General features: G+C 41.7%; 2 protein-coding genes across 6 annotated transcripts in view; one reads left to right on the top strand and one right to left on the bottom strand.

The window, feature by feature from the left end:
* ints9 (integrator complex subunit 9) overlaps positions 1 to 4157 on the bottom strand; it is a 38677-nt gene extending 34520 nt beyond the window's left edge. Inside the window, exons 1-2 of the mRNA XM_017695630.2 lie at positions 4149 to 4157; positions 342 to 469 (exon numbers count right to left, since the gene is read on the bottom strand). Of these exons, the coding sequence (XP_017551119.1) occupies positions 342 to 469; positions 4149 to 4157 (137 nt within the window). The remainder of the gene's footprint in view (positions 1 to 341; positions 470 to 4148) is intronic.
* A 5183-nt stretch (positions 4158 to 9340) lies between these two features.
* kif13bb (kinesin family member 13Bb) overlaps positions 9341 to 21238 on the top strand; it is a 55467-nt gene continuing 43569 nt past the window's right edge. For all 5 annotated transcript variants that reach the window (XM_037538019.1, XM_017695690.2, XM_017695691.2 and 2 more), the window contains exons 1-2: positions 9341 to 10014; positions 14496 to 14589. In XM_037538019.1, coding sequence (XP_037393916.1) covers positions 9945 to 10014; positions 14496 to 14589 — 164 coding nt within the window. In that variant the 5' untranslated portion in view covers positions 9341 to 9944. The remainder of the gene's footprint in view (positions 10015 to 14495; positions 14590 to 21238) is intronic.

Here is a 21238-nt window from a genome sequence, read left to right as displayed (position 1 = left end):
CATACTAGAACCTCATTTACATGAAACACACCCTAGTTTATGAAGACATTTTAGCAGGGAGCCAAAAAAACAACAGCATTCAGCAGATTGTGAGCCCAGTGGCTGTGCTCATAGGTGGAATTTGTGGTGAGTGCACTGCTCATCCCACCGACCAAACTTAAGAGTATTAAAATCACAACGACGGAAAAGATTAAAATGTGGGGGGGGAAATCTTCGTTTTATTAGTGCAGATTTGACTACATGCAACTTGGATGAATAAGAGCCATCGGCCCCACGAGGCACTATAAACAGGTTCAATATTGAGTAATAATCCAAAATGAATAGCCTTGATCAGGACTTACCTGTGCACCAAAGGCAGAGGGAGAAAGTACAGCGCAGACGTGGTGTCCAGCCCACAGTCCAGCATGATTGTGGTGGATTTAAACTTGAGAACATTGCAAGGCAACGTTGGATGACCTGACAAACAGTACTGTAAGACAAAGATCTCACGTTAGTTCAGCTGTCCTGAATTGACTTTCTCTGTAACGGTTTTCTTTTTTTATAAGGCTCATATCCTACGTTATTCTTGTATTTCGTTCTGTTCACGTTTAAGTAGAGTGGACTGACTCGAGGAAATGTTTCTGACTTATATGGAAACTTAAATTGATTCAAGCCTGTTTTTTTTGGCCAATAAAACCAGAAATCCACTTTTTTTGGCTTGAGGCTTGTAGTGTGTGTTATGAATTTAGTGTAGTGTGCTAAACTTCCAGTAAGCTGTGGTTGTGACATCACAACACGTGGAGCTTTGATTGTCTCTGATTGGTCTAACATTTCTACAGACAGTTCACAAGCTCTGCATTATAAGGCTGCATTTACACTTTTAAATCTTAAGTCAACATTATTGACTTGCACTCTCCTACATTGTGATTTCAGCATAAAGATGATTAATCTTTTAATCTTACTTTTCACTAAAGTCTTGTCTAAAATGTCTGTGTAGTTCTATGTGTCAACAACAGTAATCACTCACTGTTAAATGATCATTTTGCCATTTTTTGTAATCTTTCAGAATTTAACTTTTTTTTAGCTTATTATTTCTAAAAGCAAATGCTTCTGATTTTTCTAAATTTTCTGTATAATTCAGGGTTTAAGATGGAAGTCATTTACGTGGTTTCACAAAAAAAATACTTCCCTGTAAAGAAACTTACAGGCCAAGATTTCTTTACAGTGGTGGTGATGGGAACCAGGGTTACGACGTTTACCACACAACTACAGCCATTTTATTAACTAACTAAACCTACACATCTTCTGGGTTTTTATATGTAAAGTTGATGATGCCAAAATAAGACTAAATCTGAAAATATACATTTTATTTGGCGATTATTCAGCCTTAAGACATCTTGCGTGCGCCCCTCCACCATAAATGGATTTTAAAAGTATGATTTAGGCTAAAATATCATCTCGAAACTATCCTAAAACAATGTGGCAGAGATCAGGCATCACACTCATAACCATCACACTCATAGCCATAACTTTCTGTAAAGGAGCTTTTGTATGTGGACGTCTGGTTCCTATCAGCACCACTGTGAAGAGTTCTGACTCTGTAAGTTTCTCTACAACAGAGCATTTCACACCAAACCGCTCTGAATGACTGTTTACATCGCAACGACTGATTCATGCAGAACTATTTATAAAAATAACCAGAGGTGGACGAAGTACACAAATCATGTACTTGAGTTAAAGTAGAGACCCCCAAGGTAAAATATTACTCCAGTAAAAGTAGAAGTCCTTACTCTAGACCTCAACCTGAGTAAAAGTACTAAAGTATTTACCTTCAAATGTACTTAAGTATAAAGTAAAAGTACTAAAAGAGTAATTCTGGCTCTGATGTCCTGTTATCATTTTTATAACCAGACTGGCTTCATGAACTCATTTCAGGTGAAAGTCCTCCAGCGTCTCTCTTGGTAAACCAGTCTTTTAATAGAACGTCATTAATTAGTGACGCTGACGTCTATTAAAATGATCAGAAGCACAAAACACTGAAGGTAAACAGGTTCCATCAGGGAGAACCGAGTGGCTCTGAAATCACTTTTTACACACAAGCAAAGTTTCAGTTTAAGATTACTTTGTAAATTAGTTACAAGTTGAATAAAAACTGGCTTTAAACTCAGAATCACAAATAAGTTTCCTTTACTGTGTTGATCTGTAGGCCTCTGTTCATAAACATAAACTAACCCAAACTAATTTACTATAAAATGAAAGTGTTTGTATGAATTCAGAAAAAAAGAAACGCGTCAGTCTCGACTGCATATGTGGACATATTTCTATATTGTGCTCTATTTACACAAAGTTGGGTTAGTTCATCATTTAGGTGACGTACAGTGTATCAAAAAGTGAGTACACCCCTCACATTTCTGCAGATGTTTATCTTTTCATGGGACAACACTGACAAAATGACACTTTGACACAATGAAAAGTAGTCTGTGTGCAGCTTATGTAACAGTGTGGTTTAGACATTAATGACTGTATATTGAGTTATTTTGAGGGAAGAATAAATTTACACTGTTATATAAGCTGGGGTGGAGAGCCCTCTCTGGGTCGGGGATGAGCTCTTGCCTCAAGTGGAGGAGTTTAAGTATCTCGGGGTCTTGTTCACGAGTGATGGTACAAGGGAGCGGGAGATTGACAGGCGGATTGGTGCTGGGTCAGCAGTGATGCGGGCTCTTTACCGGTCTGTTGTGGTAAAGAAAGAGCTGAGCCATAAGGCAAGGCTCTCGATTTACCGGTCGATCTACGTTCACACCCACACCTATGGTCATGAGCTTTGGGTAATGACCGAAAGAACGAGATCGCGAATACAAGCGGCCGAAATGAGTTTCCTCCGCAGGGTGTCTGGACTCTCCCTTAGAGATAGGGTGAGAAGTTCGGTCATCCGGGAGGGACTCGGAGTAGAGCCGCTGCTTCTCCACGTCAAGAGGGGCCAGCTGAGGTGGTTCGGGCATCTGGTTAGGATGCCTCCTGGACGCCTCCCTCGGGAGGTGTCACAGGCAAGTCCACCCGGGAGGAGACCCCGGGGAAGACCCAGGACACGCTGGCGTGACTATATCGCCCAGCTGGCCTGGGAGCGCCTCGGAATCCCTCCCAGGGAGCTAGTGGAAGTGGCTGGGGAAAGGGAGGTCTGGGCCTCATTGCTTAGGATGCTGCCCCCGCGACCCGAACCCCGGATAAGCGGAAGATGATGATGGATGGATGGATGGATGTTATATAAGCTGCAGACAGACTACTTTTCATTGTGTCAAAGTGTCATTTTGTCAGTGTTGTCCCATGAAAAGATAAACATCTGCAGAAATGTGAGGGGTGTACTCACTTTTGTGATACACTGTATGTGCTCCCAAATTTTTACACTGCTGCACTGGGTTGGTATGACCAACAGGTCAAAACCAGCTCAGAACAAAGTGACCGCTGGGCCCTGATTGGTGCTCTGGCTTTGAGTTTCTTTTGTTTTGTCATGTTACGTTTTTATACACACAGAAAACAAAAGGAACGACAGATTTCTCAAAATGTAGGAGGAAAAAGTCGAATATTAGACTCTGAAATGTGGAGTGAAAGGAAAAAGTCGCCCAGAATGGACTTTACTTAAGTAAAGTACAGATACAGAAAAAAACTACTCAAGTACAGTAACGAATTACATTTACTCAGTTACTGTCCACCACTGAAAATAACGATATACCCCTTCAAAAAAACAACACAACTGTGAGAGAATTTGCCTGCATTAGTGATTTTTCTCTCACTCGGCGCCTTTTTTCTCGTTCAGTTCACACGAATTCTGTTAAACTCAATCAAAAACACCTCTATGTCTTATAAAACTGCAGAATTGCGTATAAAGATTGTTGGGCTGTTGCTTTAAAGGAGAAAGCAATCTGTTATTCCATCACTGACGAGGCTGAAATTGGCTTCTTGTTCGAACTGCCCGTTCCACCTTAAATGGTCCGGCAGCTCGTACATTCTGACATCAGGCGCCAATAGGCAACTGCTGTACAATTTAAGGTGGAACGGGCAGTTCGACTAAGAAGTCAAATTTAGCGTCAGATTTTAGCCTTACGAGGCTCCCGGGGTGGCGTCTGCCTCCGTTAGACCTGCGCTTTGTAAATAAATCGTTTTTATAAACTCACCAGTTTCATTTTTTTATTGTGGAGCTGATTTTAGTTGATGTTTAGGCTGCCTCTCTTTCCTCGGCTACAGTCTGTCGGTGAAAGAGCATTAGCGCTCAGCGGGCGCCACCGCCACCTAGAGCTCGGGGGGAATACTTTGTTGGCGGGATGGGCGATTCCACTTAGAGCTGCTCGATTATGGCAAAATTCATCATCGCGATGCTCAATTAACATGTTTTTACAATTGTTTTAAATTAAATGTGTGACTAAACATGAAAAATTCCATTAAACACCAAACACGTGTAAATGCATTAATGTTTTTAAATGATTTATTTTTGACGCCAGAGCCGGTTGAAGGGGAGCCAGGCCCCCTTTTCATCTCCATTTCTCCTGCTGTAAGAAAAACACGACTGCAAAGCATCAGAGTGAGTCCTCAGTGAACCTGAGGGAAGCTAAAAGGCCAAAAATGAAACATTCAGTTTTTTAACCGTTTGTGTGGAGCATTCCTTTATTTTTGGAAAGTATAAGGACACACACACACATACACACACACACATACACACACACACACACACACACACATTTTCTAAGCCACTTATCCTTCTGGGTCACAGGAAGTAGAAATATGATTTTGTTAAAAAATAAAAAAAAAACTTTTCCCTTCATCTCTCTACAGTTTTGACAAATAGAAAGCTAACATTACTGCTAATCAGTTCTGGGTTAGTATTACTGCTACTGAGCTCTGACTGGTTGGGGTCACTGCTACTGAGCTCTGATTGGTTACTATTACTGCTACTGAGCTCTGACTGGTTGGGGTCACTGCTACTGAGCTCTGACTGGTTAGTTTTACTGCTACTGAGCTCTGACTGGTTAGTTTTACTGCTACTGAGTGCCAATAAAATAAATAAATACGAGAATGACTTCACTAAATATGTAACAATTTAAATCAAATTTAATTAAATTTATTTTCCCCATAGAAAATACAGCTGGTGTTTCTGATATGAGTGTATTCACACCACACATGACGTATGACCACAGCCCTGATACAAACAAGACCGTGCCCCTGATAACAATGCTATTACTTTGTTAGTAATATTGTAATACCGTACTGTAATGTAGTAAATAGTAACAAATGACACTAAAGATAAAAATATGTTTGTTGTTTACTCGATGTTGATTTATGTACACAGAAAGTCACCAGAACACAGAAATGAGCGTCAAAGCCAAAGTGAGACACAGTGTACTGTGAGGATGATCATTATTTTGATCAGCTGTGAAGCTGATTTTAAAGGGGCACTTAAATATGAAGCGTATAATGTGAAGATTATTTGTGATGGGCGTGTCTCTGCACTGTGTCCTGTTGTCTCTTGGTAAACACGTCTCATAATGTGTGTGTTCGCCCTGTTATTGTATACATGCTCTGATAGAACTGAAGATCACGAGAGGAGAAGAGAAGAAACTGTAAAGCACTGAGTTCCCTTAACCTCTACTTTTCTTCTCTCTTCGTTTATATGTGACACCCCAGTGTACCTATAGACCACGCTGAAAATTTTTACAGGCTTACAGGCCTGTAGGTCTGTGGGCCTGTAGGCCTGTAGGTCTGTAGGTCTGTAGGCCTGTAGGCCTGTAGGTCTGTAGGTCTGTAAGCCTGTAGGCCTGTAGGTCTGTAGGTCTCTAGACCTGTTGGTCTGTAGGTCTGTAGGCCTGTAGGCCTGTAGGCCTGTAGGTCTCTAGGTCTGTAGGCCTGTAGGTCTGTAGGTCTGTAAGCCTGTAGGCCTGTAGGCCTGTAGGTCTGTAGGTCTCTAGACCTGTTGGTCTGTAGGTCTCTAGGCCTGTAGGTCTGTAGGCCTGTAGGTCTCTAGGCCTGTAAGCCTGTAGGTCTGTAGATCTGTAGGCCTGTAGGTCTGTAGGTCTGTAAGCCTGTAGGCCTGTAGGCCTGTAGGTCTGTAGGTCTCTAGACCTGTTGGTCTGTAGGTCTCTAGGCCTGTAGGTCTGTAGGCCTGTAGGTCTGTAGGTCTGTAGGTCTGTAGGCCTGTAGGTCTGTAGGTCTGTAAGCCTGTAGGCCTTTAGGTCTGTAGGTCTCTAGACCTGTTGGTCTGTAGGTCTCTAGGCCTGTAGGTCTGTAGGCCTGTAGGTCTGTAGGTCTCTAGGCCTGTAGGTCTGTAGGCCTCTAGACCTGTAGGAATTAAAGAATTAAAAATCAGGCACCAACAGCATTTTTAAGAGCCAAACAAAAACCACTGACAGATGAACACGTTCATGTGACGCCACAGCCTATTGGGTTAAGATCAAAAAAAAACATTGAAAAAATGTATAATTAATCAAGTAAAAATAAAAAAGTAGCAATGCCAAAAAATAAATAAATGTGTGCATTAAGCAAACAAACAAACAAACATACAGTAAAGCAGTTATCTGGATAATATTTTGCTAATATTATGGTTACCAGACATTTTCGCCCTGTTATTGTATACATGCTCTGATAGAACTGAAGATCACGAGAGGAGAAGAGAAGAAACTGTAAAGCACTGAGTTCCCTTAACCTCTACTTTTCTTCTCTCTTTGTTTATATGTGACACCCCAGTGTACCTATAGACCACGCTGAAAATTTTTACAGGCTTACAGACCTACAGGCCTGTAGGTCTGTAAGCCTGTAGGTCTGTAGGTCTGTAGACCTGTAGGTCTGTAGGCCTGTAGGTCTGTAGGTCTGTAAGCCTGTAGGTCTGTAGGTCTGTAAGCCTGTAGGTCTGTAGGTCTGTAGGCCTGTAGGTCTCTAAGCCTGTAGGTCTGTAGGTCTGTAGGTCTGTAGGTCTGTAGGTCTGTAGGTCTCTAGGCCTGTAGGTCTCTAAGCCTGTAGGTCTGTAGGTCTGTAGGCCTGTAGGTCTGTAGGCCTGTAGGTCTGTAGGTCTGTAGGTCTGTAGGTCTGTAGGTCTCTAAGCCTGTAGGTCTGTAGGTCTGTAGGCCTGTAGGTCTGTAGGTCTGTAGGTCTGTAGGCCTGTAGGTCTGTAGGTCTGTAGGCCTGTAGGTCTCTAAGCCTGTAGGTCTGTAGGTCTGTAGGCCTGTAGGTCTGTAGGTCTGTAGGTCTGTAGGTCTGTAGGCCTGTAGGTCTCTAAGCCTGTAGGTCTGTAGGTCTGTAGGCCTGTAGGTCTGTAGGTCTGTAGGTCTGTAGGCCTGTAGGTCTGTAGGTCTGTAGGTCTCTAAGCCTGTAGGTCTGTAGGTCTGTAGGTCTGTAAGCCTGTAGGTCTGTAGGTCTGTAGGTCTGTAGGTCTGTAGGCTATTTTGAAACAATTTTTTCATCTCTGTTCAAATGTAAACAAATTTAAAAATTCATCTTGAAATTTCAAACTGCTGATAACACAGTTTGAAAATCTCTGTTAAATTTGAATTGGACTGCAAACCTGAAGCATCAATTCCGGTCTCAGTCTTTTAAACCCCACTGCATGTTTTTCATATTTCTCTTCCCTTTTTTCTCTGCAGTGAAGCATTTCACACCAAACCGCTCTGAATGACCTTGTTTACATCTTAACCATTTCATTACGCAGGAATCAAAAACATCTGTGGGGTCCCTCATGAGTCCTTTTTGAGCTGCTACACACTTAAAAACTGTTTTTTTCAACGGTTCTTCAGTAGAGAAACACAGAGAACTCTGCATGATTAAAAGGTTTTTTTGCATCATAAATGAAAAATGTGCTGTAGATGGTTCTATGTGGAACCTTCTTGAAAACAGTTCTATACAGCACCAAAAAGGGTTCTTCTGCTATTACTAGCTAGACATCATGACATCAACTGAAGAATCCTGTTCAGTGCTATATAGAACACCTTTCATAAAGGTTCTATATAGAACCACCAGAGGTGGACGAAGTACACAAATCCTGTACTTAAGTTAAAGTAGAGACACCCAAGGTAAAATATTCCTCCAGTAAAAGTAGAAGTTCCTCCCTTTAGACCTCCACTTGAGTAAAAGTACTAAAGTATTTACCTTCAAATGTACTTAAGTATAAAGTAAAAGTACTAAAAGAGTAATTCTGGCTCTGATGTCCTGTTATCATTTTTATAACCAGACTGGCTTCATGAACTCATTTCAGGTGAAAGTCCTCCAGCGTCTCTCTTGGTAAACCAGTCTTTTAATAGAACGTCATTAATTAGTGACGCTGACGTCTATTAAAATGATCAGAAGCACAAAACACTGAAGGCAAACAGTTTCCATCAGGGAGAACCGAGTGGCTCTGAAATCACTTTTACACACAAGCAAAGTTCCAGTTTAAGATTACTTTGTAAATCAGTTACAAGTTGAATAAAAACTGGCTTTAAACTCAGAATCACAAATAAGTTTCCTTTACTGTGTTGATCTGTAGGCGTCTGTTCATAAACATAAACTAACCCAAACTAATTTACTATAAAATGAAATGGTGTTTGTAGAAATTCAGAAAAAAGCCACGTCAGTCTCGACTGCATATGTGGACATATTTCTATATTGAGCTCTATTTACACAAAGTTAGGTTAGGTCATCATTTATGTTGAACAGACTCTCCCAAAGTTTTACGCTGCTGCGCTGACGTTGAACCGTGTGCTGCACTAGGTAGGTATGACCAATAGGTCAAAACAAAGTGACCGCTGTGCCCTGATTGGTGCTCTGGCTTTGCGCTTCTTTCGTTTTGTCATGTTACGTTTTTATACACACAGAAACCAAAAGGAACGACAGATTTCTCAAAATGTAGCGGAGGAAAAAGTCAGATATTAGACTCTGAAATGTGGAGTGAAAGTAAAAAGTCGCCCAGAATGGAGAAACTTAAGTAAAGTACAGATACAGAAAAAAACTACTTAAGTACAGTAATGAATTACATTTACTTAGTTACTGTCCACCACTGAGAACCACCTACAGCATACTCTTAAAAACCCTTTCACGATGCAGAGCCTTTTAATCATCCAAGGGGTTCTGTATAGATCCAAGCACTTTGGATTCTTTTTTTAATTCCATTCTATTTTTTTCCTACTGTTTTGTGGTGATTTCATTGTGAAACTTATTGGGGAAAAAAGCGCTTTTGTAATTTATTAAAAAAAAAAAAAAAAAGCGAGAAAAGTAAGGACTCTGTCCAGAGGGCGTGTTTAGGGGCGGGGTCGTACAGTATGCACACAGGGGGTGGGCGTGTCCTTGTGGGCGTGTCTCTGTGGCTCCTGTCCGGTTGCTAATCCTCCTCCACCTGCCTCAGTCCGGAGCTGCTGGGGTGTGAAATGGCGAGCTGGAAAGTAAACAGGTGGAAGTTTCTCATTCTTCAGCGGGAGCGCTGACAAAGCTGTCGAGATTACGACTAAGTTCGTTGCCTTTTAAACAGTCAGTGTAAAAGGCGCCTGACGCCAAGTTTGTTTGCTTCTTGTTGTTGTTTTTTTCCTGTCAGGGTGACAGCTAACCGGACAGGCTAGCAGAAGGAGCTAAATCTCTCTCGCTCTCTCTCTATATCTCTCTCTCTATCTCTCTCTCTCTCTATCTCTCTCTCTCACACACTCTTTGTCGTTCTTTCTCTTTTACGCCCTTTTCTCTGTCCGTGGACCTCCGGGAGAGCCGCGCGGCGCTTTGAGGTTTTTCGGTGAATAACCGCCACCGTTAAGACCGTTAAGGGCAGCGGTGGCGAAGCTGAAGGCGGTGCAGCTCCGTAGGTTAATCCTGCTGTTTAACACGAGTGGACTATGGCAGGAAACGCGTTCAGCTGATCGGTTCGAGTGGAATAAGCAGGTCCGAAGTCACTTTACTCGACGACTGGGGCTCGTTACCTCTAACTCGTCCCACTGCTTTAGGGAATAATAATAATAGCCGCCAGAACCATGGATGACCCCAGTGTGAGCGACTCTAACGTGAAGGTGGCTGTCCGGGTCAGACCCATGAACAGGAGAGGTAAGGAAACCCCAGCACCCTCCACAACACTCCTTACTGTGGAAGCTAATTCTAAATGGAAAGTTAAACATCTGCCAGCTGAAATGATCTTTTCATTATTAGTGAATTGCTGTAAGACGTTGCTGTACACACACACACACACACACACACACACACCTCACTGTAATGACTTAGTATCTCAGAATGAGAGCTTAGTATCTGGTTCCTGTCACCTTCAGTGTGAACAGTTCTGACTCTCTAAGTTTCTCTAGAGCAGAGCATTTCACACCAAACTGCTCTGAATGACTGTTTACATCTTGACCCTTTAATTATGCAGAAATTCTCTTATTCAGTGATTCTCTTTTAATCCCACAAACGGGGAAATTCCACCTCCGCATTTAACCCATCCGTGAAGTGAAACACCACATGCACACTAGTGAATACACACACACACACTAGGGGGCAGTGAGCACACTTGCCCGGAGGGGTGGGCAGCCCATTCCGCGGCGCCCGGGGAGCAATTGGGGGTTAGGTGTCTTGCTCAAGGACACCTCAGTCATGGCCTTCCGGTCCCAGGGCCAGTTCTCTAACCTCCAGCCCACGACTGGGTTTGGGACCCCTGAGTCTGATGAAACCTCCTGGAGTACTGAGGTCATCATAGACGTGCAGTGAAACCTCTTATTGCGTCCAGCGTCTTTCAGCCTAGGAACTGAAGTTCGTTTATGCTTTTTGATACTTTTGGTCAAGATGCTGGAGCTCCGAAGTGGGAAGAGTGCTCAGTGGAGCAGATCAGGAGCTGATCAGAATCAAAACACCAGAGTAAAAGTAAAGCCAGAAAGCTGTTAGAAACTCTGTGACGTACGGAAATTGTGCTTATGTACCCGTGAGTGTTTAAAAGTAAGTTTTAATCCGCGTTTAGTGTCTTTAGAGCGGTGCAGATGGTATGCAGAGCCTGGAAGTGCCCCATGAACAGGGTTGCGCTGCAGTGCTTCCAGAAATGAAAGTGATTTTTGGTGCTTTCCTGCCAGCCTGGAAGAGCTGCAGATTTTCCATGTTGTGTCTCTTGAGCTGGATAGTTTCCTGCTGAATTGTTGTTGACTGAGTGGACTTCACAGCCCAGCTTTTAAAGGGCTTCTGTCCTGAAAAAAGGAAGTTTCTTTGCTTTTGTCGAAGAAAAAAGTTTTTTTTTTGGTAGTGGATGTGTTTTCTTGTGTTCACTCACTTTAGTGCTGAAGTTATAAGGAGTATTTCATCCTGAACTGCTGTTTGAGTGACATAATGCAGTGCAGTCAGTTAGAACAGAGGTCATTTACATATCGGCCCCTTATATAATTATAAGGCTTTATCTGCATTCTGAGATCAACAGTTCTGAAATATTGAGCTTTAAAGATTAAGTGACCCTTATTAGTCCAACAAATGGGGAAATTTCACCTCCGCATTTAACAAAGCTGAGATTTTCGTTGGGAGTGACAAGGATGGACAAGATTAGAAATGAGCAGATCAGAGGGACACTGAAGGTGGAGCAGTTTGGAGATAAAGCCAGAGAGGCCAGGTTGAGATGGTTTGGACATGTGTTGAGGAGGAATAGTGGATATATTGGGCAAAGAATGTTGGAGATGGAGCTGCCGGGTAGAAGGAGAAGAGGTAGACCTCAGAGAAGGTTTATGGATGTAGTGAAGGTGGACATGGAGATGGTTGGTGTAAAAGTAGAGGAGGCAGTGGATAGGGCAAGATGGAGGCAGATGATCTGCTGTGGCGACCCCTAAAGAAGAAGAATTTAACGCATCTGTGAAGTGAAACACCACACACACACCAGGGGGCAGTGAGCACACTTGCCCGGAGCGGTGGGCAGCCCAATCCACAGTGCCCGGGAAGCAGTTGGGGGTTAGGTGTCTTGCTCAAGGACACCTCAGTCATGTGCTGTCGGCTCTGGGGATCGAACCGGCGACCTTCCGGGCACGAGGCTGGTTCCCTAACCTCCAGCCCACGACTGCCCCGATTTTGTGTTCTAAATAGCAAAACTGAACACTCTTGTGTGAAAATGACAGACATCCTGCGTTTATTGTAAATATGCAATATCAGGGTCCAGTCAGACTTTTAAATGAGCCTTTTTGGAACAGGTGAAATGCAGACGGACCCTTTTAATCCTAAGAACTTACTTTCTGCTTGGATTTAAAAGCTTCTGTCCGGCAACACCTGCGAAGAGGCATCAAAACCAAACGTAGTGTTCTAACAGAGCTTACATGAGCAGAACATGAAATGACATGGCTTTCATGGCATTTATTCCTATTATTTATTTATCTATTTATTTATTTATTTATTTGTCATGACATTTCTTGTTTTAGGACAAATCGTAATATTTTTGTTTTTTTTAAAGCATCGATTGATAGATTAACTATGAATGTCTGCTTAATATTTTGTCCAGTGCAGAGGTCGGTTTTAGGTCTAAACTATTAGTTCAAGTTTCTTGTAGGTGAGACAGAAACCAGCTACTGTTTAAACACTGTGCCGGCAGGTAAGTGTAGCAGGTCACTATAAAAGGAGTGTAGGAGTTCTTTCTGTGCGACTCGTGTGCCAAAATGTCTTATTTTATGTTGTATTCAAGACCCCATCAATCAAATGTTCTACTATTTAATTACCTTTAAGGCTTAATATTATAATGACATTCATAAACAAGACTTTTAAAAAAAATGCTTTCGTGTTTCGTGTGATTCGCTCACAGATAACACCAAAGTTTGACTTTGAAGATAGAACTTTTGGTTTTTTTAGATATAGAGTCAAAAATGCATACAATTTGAACAATCACCGTTCTGTTAAGAAGTTGTTACCGAGTAAAAATATGTGGATAAGGTAGTTTCGCCAAAAATGTCAGGTAGAATTCAAAGGGGGTGGTATGTCAGGGTTAAAAACACAAACCAGATAAGCCTGTGTAAGTCTAAGAGACAAAGACAGGTTCAAGGATACATAAACCCACAAAAACGTCATAACTGGACGCAAAGGGACAAAAATAAAATGCAAGAAAAAGGCAGGATATGGGCCCTTTAATGGAAGAGTGCCAGGGCTAATTTCAGAGGAATTACTCATTCAGCTGGCACTGATGTGTATTCTTGTTTCAGCACTGGTCTTGTTGTTTGGTCAGATGGCCTGTCAGAATTAACGCTCCAAGAATTTGATTTCTTATTTTATCCTATTTTGTGTTTCGCTGTTGTCAGAAGAAAACCTCGTATCTCCAAAATGGTGACTTTACAGGAGAAGGAGAAAACCTACTTGGCTTTTAATGTAAGTCAATGGAACCAGACGTCTTTCCGAGTCATTTTAGGTCTTTTCTTTTAGTCCATTCGTCATGAACTTTACACACAATGTAGAGAGTAAAATGTATTCGAATTATGTCAAAAACCGAAAAAAAAACCATCAGAAATGGAGATACGAGGTTTTGTGCCGACAACAGCGATTTGTTTGTGGTGATAGTGTATTTTATTCTAATTTCATATGTTCTTAAACTGGGAGTGCAGATCGGAGAAACAAAATTCCAAAACCCAGATTTGGCCCAAAAAATATTGTTCCATCACCACTGCTTAATCCCAGACTGCCTATCCCAGCAGTCTTCGGGCGGAAGGCAGGATACACCCTGGACAGGTCGCCAGTCCATCGCAGGGCAGACAGACAGACAGTCACTCACACCCAGGGGCAATTTAGCATGTCCAATCGACCTGACTGCATGTCTTTGGACTGTGGGAGGAAACCGGAGAACCCGGAGGAAACCCACACAGACACGGGGAGAACATGCAAACTCCACACAGAGAGGACCCCGGTCGCCCAGCCGGGGAATCGAACCCAGGCCCTCCTCGCTGTGAGGCGACAGCGCTACCCACCACGCCACCGTGCCGCCTGCTTAATCCATGACCACAAAACTAGAGTCGTATATCGCTTGGGTCATTCTCAAGAAGCTGCCTCAAACCAATAATACTCGAGTGTCATAATAATGACACATAATAATGAGCTTTACAATGTTTGTTTGTTTGTTTATTTACCTATATTCTCATTACTGCTTTGTTTATGTAAAAAAGTGGGTTTGTTTTGCTTTTAACTGTTGGCTCTCTTTGTTTTAATGAATTCCTGGTAAACCGTGAGAAAGTAAATTAAAATGTGTAGTAAGAAAATTGTAAAATATTGTATTTTATAAAATATGTACGTTTTAAGAGTAACTTTAGAACACTTAGTACGGCAAGGGTTACAGATTCTGAAAAGAAAAGCTATTGGAAGTTGTAAAATGTTAGTAAAAATGTGTTGAAAATGAATGAAATCACTTATTATTATTTAAAAATATTTAAACATGTCATTTTTGTATATTCAGATATACAAAAATTAAGTTAATTGTTTTAAAAATCCCAGTAGTGTTGCGTTCATGAGATTAACCCCTTTTGCTGGTCCATGAGTCTGTAATCAGAGTGTACATTATCAGTGTTTATTCAGTGCTTCTGCATTTTGTTTCTCCGACACAGAAAAGGACCTGAAGACAAAGTGTGTGGTGGAGATGGAGGGGAACCAGACGGTGCTGCTTCCTGCGGGCAGCAACCTCGGAAAGGGGGACAGCAGGTAGGGACGTGTGAGTGTGTGTTTATTGAGGATGTGCATTCAGACTGATTTTGATATCTGAGCTGATGCTGATCGAGGCCACGTTTAAGCAAATTTCAGCAGCGAAACAAATACACCCCTCCCTTGAGTTGCTGTGCCCCCAAATTCATGGAAGTGTCTTGTCAAGGCAAGTGACACTTTTTTTCAGGCCTCTTGACCATAAAACCCTTTGAAAATGTTCTATGGACTGAGCAGACAGCAACACATGAAGTAATATAGCTTGAGTTGGGAAGCTGCCACTGCAATTTGCCACTGCAAAGCTGACCACACACTTAATGGGACAAAACCATACTGACCTGCTAGTTGCGTGAAACTAGACAAGTAAGTTACAGAGCAACTGTTCCCTTTTAATCCCTTCATCTTTTTAAGATTAAGAGACCCTTATTAGTCCACAACACCTCCGCATTTAACCCATCCGTGAAGTGAAACACCACATACACTCTAGTGAGCGCGCGCACACACACACACACACACACACACACACACACACACACACACACACACACACACACACACACACACACACACAAGGGGGCAGTGAGCACACTTGCCCGGAGCGGTGGGCAGCCCAATCCCCAGCGCCCGGGGAGCAGTTGGGGGTTAGGTGTCTTGCTCAAGGTGTCACCTCAGTCATGTGCTGTCGGCTCTGGGGATCGAACCGTCGACCTTCCGGTCACGAGGCTGGTTCCCTAACCTCCAGCCCACGACTGCCCCCAACAGTCATGAACGCTACCGGGACATATCAGTCCTCCTACTTCATAGATGGGTTCAAATGTACTGTAAAAAGGTCGAAAGGGCTGATATATGATTGTTTAATCAGTGCAGTTAGCTACGGTTAGCACTCAGATGCTTCTGTACCAACAGAAACAACTCCTCAAAGCTTTGAGGGCAAACTACAGCTCTCCATATTCACCCAAGGAGTTTAGAGCACAATAGGAGCCAATTGTGTGACCTACACAATTTGTTCATCAGTGAAATAGACGACGAGGCTAAGGTTGGCTTCCGATTCAGCAGCTGCTTGTTTGCATTTTCCCGTTCCACCTTAAATGGTACGGGAGCCACATTTTGGCGCCTCAAGCCAAATATGGCTCTCGTATATTTAGTCACCGATCAGCTCTTAGAGAGATATGGGCTGATCACAGCTTGTGTATTTGGGCTGAAAATGGGCCGATACCGTTACATAACCAATCAGTTCATCTCTTGCTGTCATTATTATCGTTAAAGCTGTAGGCTCAGAGCCCAAAAACGAAAACAGCCTGTTTATTTCGGAGGGTTAAAGAGAGGCTGCGTAAAAATGAAGTTCAACCATTTTTGGTACATAAAACTGCACAAGATTTATAAGTTAAAAAAAATAGGGTATGGGCCCTTTAACTACACACTGTTGCTGTAGACATTTAGGGACAGACTTGTCTGTTCTAGATTCATAAACATATCACTGAGGAACTTTTATGTGTGTATATGAAAGAGTGAAAGAGATAGTGAGAGGTTTTTTATCTCGTCCACAAGACAGTGGAGATATTTTACCCCATTATCTACTTCTGCTTGGCTTGTGCTGTCTGTGTCCTGGTATTTATCAGGTTTTTGCCCGTCCCCCTGCTTGCCCAAATTCTTCTTCTTCGGCCTTCAGATGTCATAGCGACTAGTGGAACGTCCCTGCAAGGTCAAATGTAACCCTGGAGACTGGAGCTGGAAAAGAAAGATAACTTGCTTTTCTTGGACTGGAGCTCTAAGGCTAATGTAGCCACCACAGAATGAAGCTTATGCAGCTTTTGACCTGCACGTCTGAATTGTCATCACGCTTGCCTTCGTTGTTAAATAATCTATAAGATAGATTTCCTTATGTGGTATCTGACTCTAAATGATACACTGTTCTTAGAGGAGCACCAGTCATAAAATCTATGCTGGATTCAGATTTTTTTACAGCCAAATTGGCTGATGGATGATTTTTATGTTTTATTTTGGGCAAATTTGTTAGCCCTAAAGTTGCGTCTGGTCAAATCTGACTGTAAAATGAGCACATGCGAATTTCACCACCAGTTTTGTTTGCTTTGTTGACTCATGTCTGGTAGGCGTGTGTGTAAATTTGAGCATAACAGTTTAATAACCTGACAAAAATGCTTTATTTGTGGTTTACTAATGTAGTACAGGGTTGCATCGTTTACAGTGGTGTAAACAAATGCTGCAACTGTCCCATGGTCCATTTGGACACTTTTTCACAGCGCTTTTGTTTTAGACTACGACCCCACCTACAAAAGTAACAGTACAGAACACAGCTAGTGCGGAAACATCTAATGCACTTCAGTTATACGGTGTTTAAATCTGTTATTTTAGAAAAAAAATCAGTTTTTCACATCAAAATCACATCATTCTTCCATCTTAAGTCTCAAACTACGTCTTAGACTAAAATGACTTAAAACTAAGGCATTTTATTTCACATTTAATTCTTGTAATTGTAATTTTACGATTCAGAGTTCAGCAGGGATAGCAGTGACCTCACACTCTGCCCACGAGCACGGCTGGTACGTCGGCGCTTGATTTCACGCGCCAAGGCAGAGTTAACATTCGTGCCCAAAGCTGTGCTTGTTTTCACGTCAAGCAAGTTTCATGAGTCAGATTCAGAGTGATTTGTATGTAATTAAAGGTGACGAGATCTGTGTTCTTTGATGAATAATGTCAAAAATGTTGCCTTTATAAATACTAGCGCATTATATGTGTGATGTAAACATTGTTTGCTCTTCAATAAGCCAAACTGGCGTTTTATATTTCTAAAGTAAAATCAGTTAGATGAGTAATGAACCCGCTGAAAGTAAGAGGAGACTGGCTGTTTAGCACAATGAGTAATATTTAATTATAGTGTGATGATGATATTTTGGTGCAGCTGTAGCGGCAGCATTCAAGTACAGCATGAGTGTTCTTGCCTGCCTCACGTTCCTATTCCTAATTCAGGGTCTCTGTGAGGGACATTAAACAAGAGATTTCTAATCTTGTTCATGAATGTTTTCTGTTATGCTCTGTGCTAACAGTGTGCAGGTCTTGTTGCAGGGCTAATGATGGATAATAGCTGGTGTTTAATCATTACTGAAGCTGAGCTTGTGGCGCTGCAGCTCCACAAAGACTGGATTGTTAACTTTGAAACAGAGCCTTCATCTTTCGCCAGCGTTTCATATGTCATTCATTAGGTACGTCTCCACCTGTCCGTCCGTTAGTCTCGTTATGAGTTCTCAGCGGCATGACGTTGCTGCCAGAATTGAGCATTGAGCCGAGCAGGTTTATGTAGAGGAAAACACTGAAATTGTGCTCTGAATGATCAGGAAAACGTCATGTTTACGTGTGTTTTCTGCAGAGGATGCGTAACTTACTTTCAGATCAACAAAGCATGTAACCTGAGCAGGGGTGTCCAGACTTTTGCATACAACTGCAATTAATTGGAAGCTCCAAAAAGGGAAGAAATGTTAGATTTGTGCGAAATGATGAACACTAAGCTGTAGTGTAGCTGAAACGAACACCCAGAGTGAAGTTGTTAAACACTTAACATTCATAGTACTAGAGTAGAGATCAAATCCCAGGCAGAAAACTCAAGAAATTACCGTAAACGGAGAATTACAGTATATTACGCTGTGTTCATAACAGTGGCTGTTAAGGGAGGTCACCCCCCCCCCCCCCATCATTTTTGCATGATGTAATTAAAACAAATAAATGTGCATTGTCTTTCATATGCAGATAAAAAAAAAGATTTACTTATTTAATTTGTATCATTTGAATAATTATACTAAATTAAATCATTTAAGTTGCTGCAAACCAGCCAGTTAATCTATTTATCAATAAACACATTTGGCAAATTCAGGTTTCCTCACTCGATGAACAGGCATTACAGTGTAAAGTGAAACCGGCTGGGTGGCAGTGAAGTTTTTCAGGCTCAGCTGCTTCCTGCTGCCTCCTTCTCTGCTCCTTTGCTCCACTCCCTCTCTTCTTGCACTCTCTTGCTCCTTCTCTTTACAAAAGGTGTGTCTGTTCTTGTACCTGTGTGTAACATTCCCCCGGGGGCTCTGCCCCCCCCCCCCCCCCCCCCCCCCCACAGGTGTACTATCTTTGAAAAGAACAATTGGTTTTTTAAGCTTTTTTGTAAACTTTTATTTCATTGCATTTTATTAGTTTAAAGGGACCATGTTATGGAAAAACACATTTTCCAGAGTTTATTCTTTTAAACATTGTGTCTTAGTGTAAACAGTGTTAAAAATTTCCATATATGGAAACAAAGCGCGCGCAAACCTGAGGGAGAAGCGGCTTAGAAAATGGATGGATGGATACAAAGCAGCAAAAACAGCCTGCTTTTAATTTTTAGTTTTTGTGACATCACATAAACCGGTGTCATTTACATATATACTGCTCTACAGCCTATAGATGTTTAGCCTTGCCCATTCATGCTGGTATATTTCGCCCTGGACTGCTTTCTGAATGAGATGCAATACAGAGCAGCCAGTCAGAATAGAGCGCATATATATCTTAAAGGCGCAGTAACAAAAGCAGCCTATTTAATTCTAGTGGTTAAAGTTGGAAATGGTCATGTAAAAGTGAATAAGGACTTTTTTTTGGTGATTAAGCTCACGTAATTGTTATGAGTTGACCTCAGGGAAGAAAATACAATTAAAGAAAATTTTGGATATTTGCCCTTTAATGTTACAAGAAGAACCAATCTGTCAACATCCAAAATTCCAGTTACATTCATTTGTTATGTTTAAAAATAAGTAAACAAATAATTGTATGCATTTTAAGTAATTAATTATTGTGTTTATATCCTTATTTATACGGATAAAATCTCTGTATATGTTGCACGTTGCTTGATGACCTGACAAAGAGTTCGTATAAAAATAGTGATGGATCTGAAAAACCATTTTGCGTTAAAATTCCCAGCATTTTTCCCTCAAACATATTTTAGGCCAAAACCTTCTCAAAATTGTCATAAAACAATGTCTAATGCATATTTCCTGTAGTAACTTTCTTGTGAGGGAGCTTTTAGAGGGGTAAAACTCCTCAGACATCTGGTTCCTATCACTACCACTGTGAACAGTTCTGACGAAGGTTCTCTAGTCATTTAATTCTTCACTTTATTAATTTAATTGTGCAGAAATGTTGAACAATCAGTAGTACTAGCCTAATAGTTTACTAATAAAAGCCTTTTTTTCTGTCATTGCTCTGTTTGTGGCTTAATATTTTCATACATCTCCCAAACTGTTGCTATCTGCTCTTCAGTAGAGGAGAACAATTGATTTCCTTCTCCTCTGCTGTTTTACCACTTATCTGATCAATAGTCTGTTTTCCCAGTCAAAGCAGTCGTGTCTTACTTCTTTTCCAGTGATCTCTTTGCCCTGACTTGCTTGCTGCTGCAGTGCGTGTGGATGAACTACAAACAGGTCTTACAGGCTTGTAATGAAGGCTGTAGACGAAAGTTTACTCTTCGTATCACACTTCGAGCACTGAGAGTCAGGGTGTAACATGCATTTGGCCTGTATTTGAGTCATAGTCATTACACTGCGAGGCGCTACAACCACAGGAATTTTAGAGGTATTGTAATGTTTGCCAAATGTTACGAAATCACTACGAGAACAAAGGTGCCTTAAAGGAATAGTTCAGCCAAAAATCTACTCTGTTATCCCCTCTCACGCTCAGTTTCACGCATATACATACACACTATATGATCAAAAGTGTTGTGACACCTACATACTACAGTATAGCATTATCCCTCCTCCACCAAACTTGCCTCCACATTCTTCCGGCGCCGCTGTGGGTGGCAGCCTTTCCAGTAGCTCCAGTTGCTAAATTTCCTTCAGGATCAATAAAGTATCTATCTATGTATCTATCTATCTATCAATGTAGTCGATCGGTCAAGACGTGTGTCTTCAGAAGTTGGCTGCTTTAGTTTTGTGCATGGTGCTGTGAGGCTAATGCAGCTAACAAGTAGTGGGAGCTTATACCACTACTTAGCATTGTTCTGGCTGCATGTCTAAATCATCACAAGCTTTCCTTAAACCAAAGCATGTTTATTTTTTGAAATATAAGAATACCATTGACCCCCCCGGTTCAGTTATTATGTATGTGTGGAAAATGAGCGTTTTAATTTTACACATATCCATACACGCTATATGTTCAAAAGTTTTGGGACACCTACACATGATAGTATAGCATTATCCCTCCTCCACCAAACTTGCCTGACTTCACAATGCAAATCAATCCACAGAATACATTTCCACTGCTCCAGAGTCCTGTGGCGGTGTGCTTTACACCACTCCATACATTGTGTTTGAACAGAAAACCCATGCCATGAAGCTCCCAGCGCACACTTTTTGTGCTTATGTTAGTGGCAGAGCAGGTTTGGAGCTCTGCAGGTTACTGAGTCAGCAGAGCGTTGGTGGTATTTATGCCTCAGCACCCAGCGATCCACTCTGTAACTTTACATGGTCTGACAGTTTATGGCTGAGTTGCTGTGCATCCTAAACTCAATAATTCAATAATACTACTCATCCATTCTTTGACCAATGTCAAAGAGGCAGACTGCATGACTAGGTGCTTGATTTTGTACACCTGTGGCAATGAGACCGAATGAAATAGATGA

This window comes from Pygocentrus nattereri, chromosome 4 (assembly GCF_015220715.1).
Source record: "Pygocentrus nattereri isolate fPygNat1 chromosome 4, fPygNat1.pri, whole genome shotgun sequence".
Classification (NCBI taxonomy): Eukaryota; Metazoa; Chordata; class Actinopteri; order Characiformes; family Serrasalmidae; genus Pygocentrus; species Pygocentrus nattereri.
This window is presented reverse-complemented; position numbering and strand designations above follow the sequence as displayed.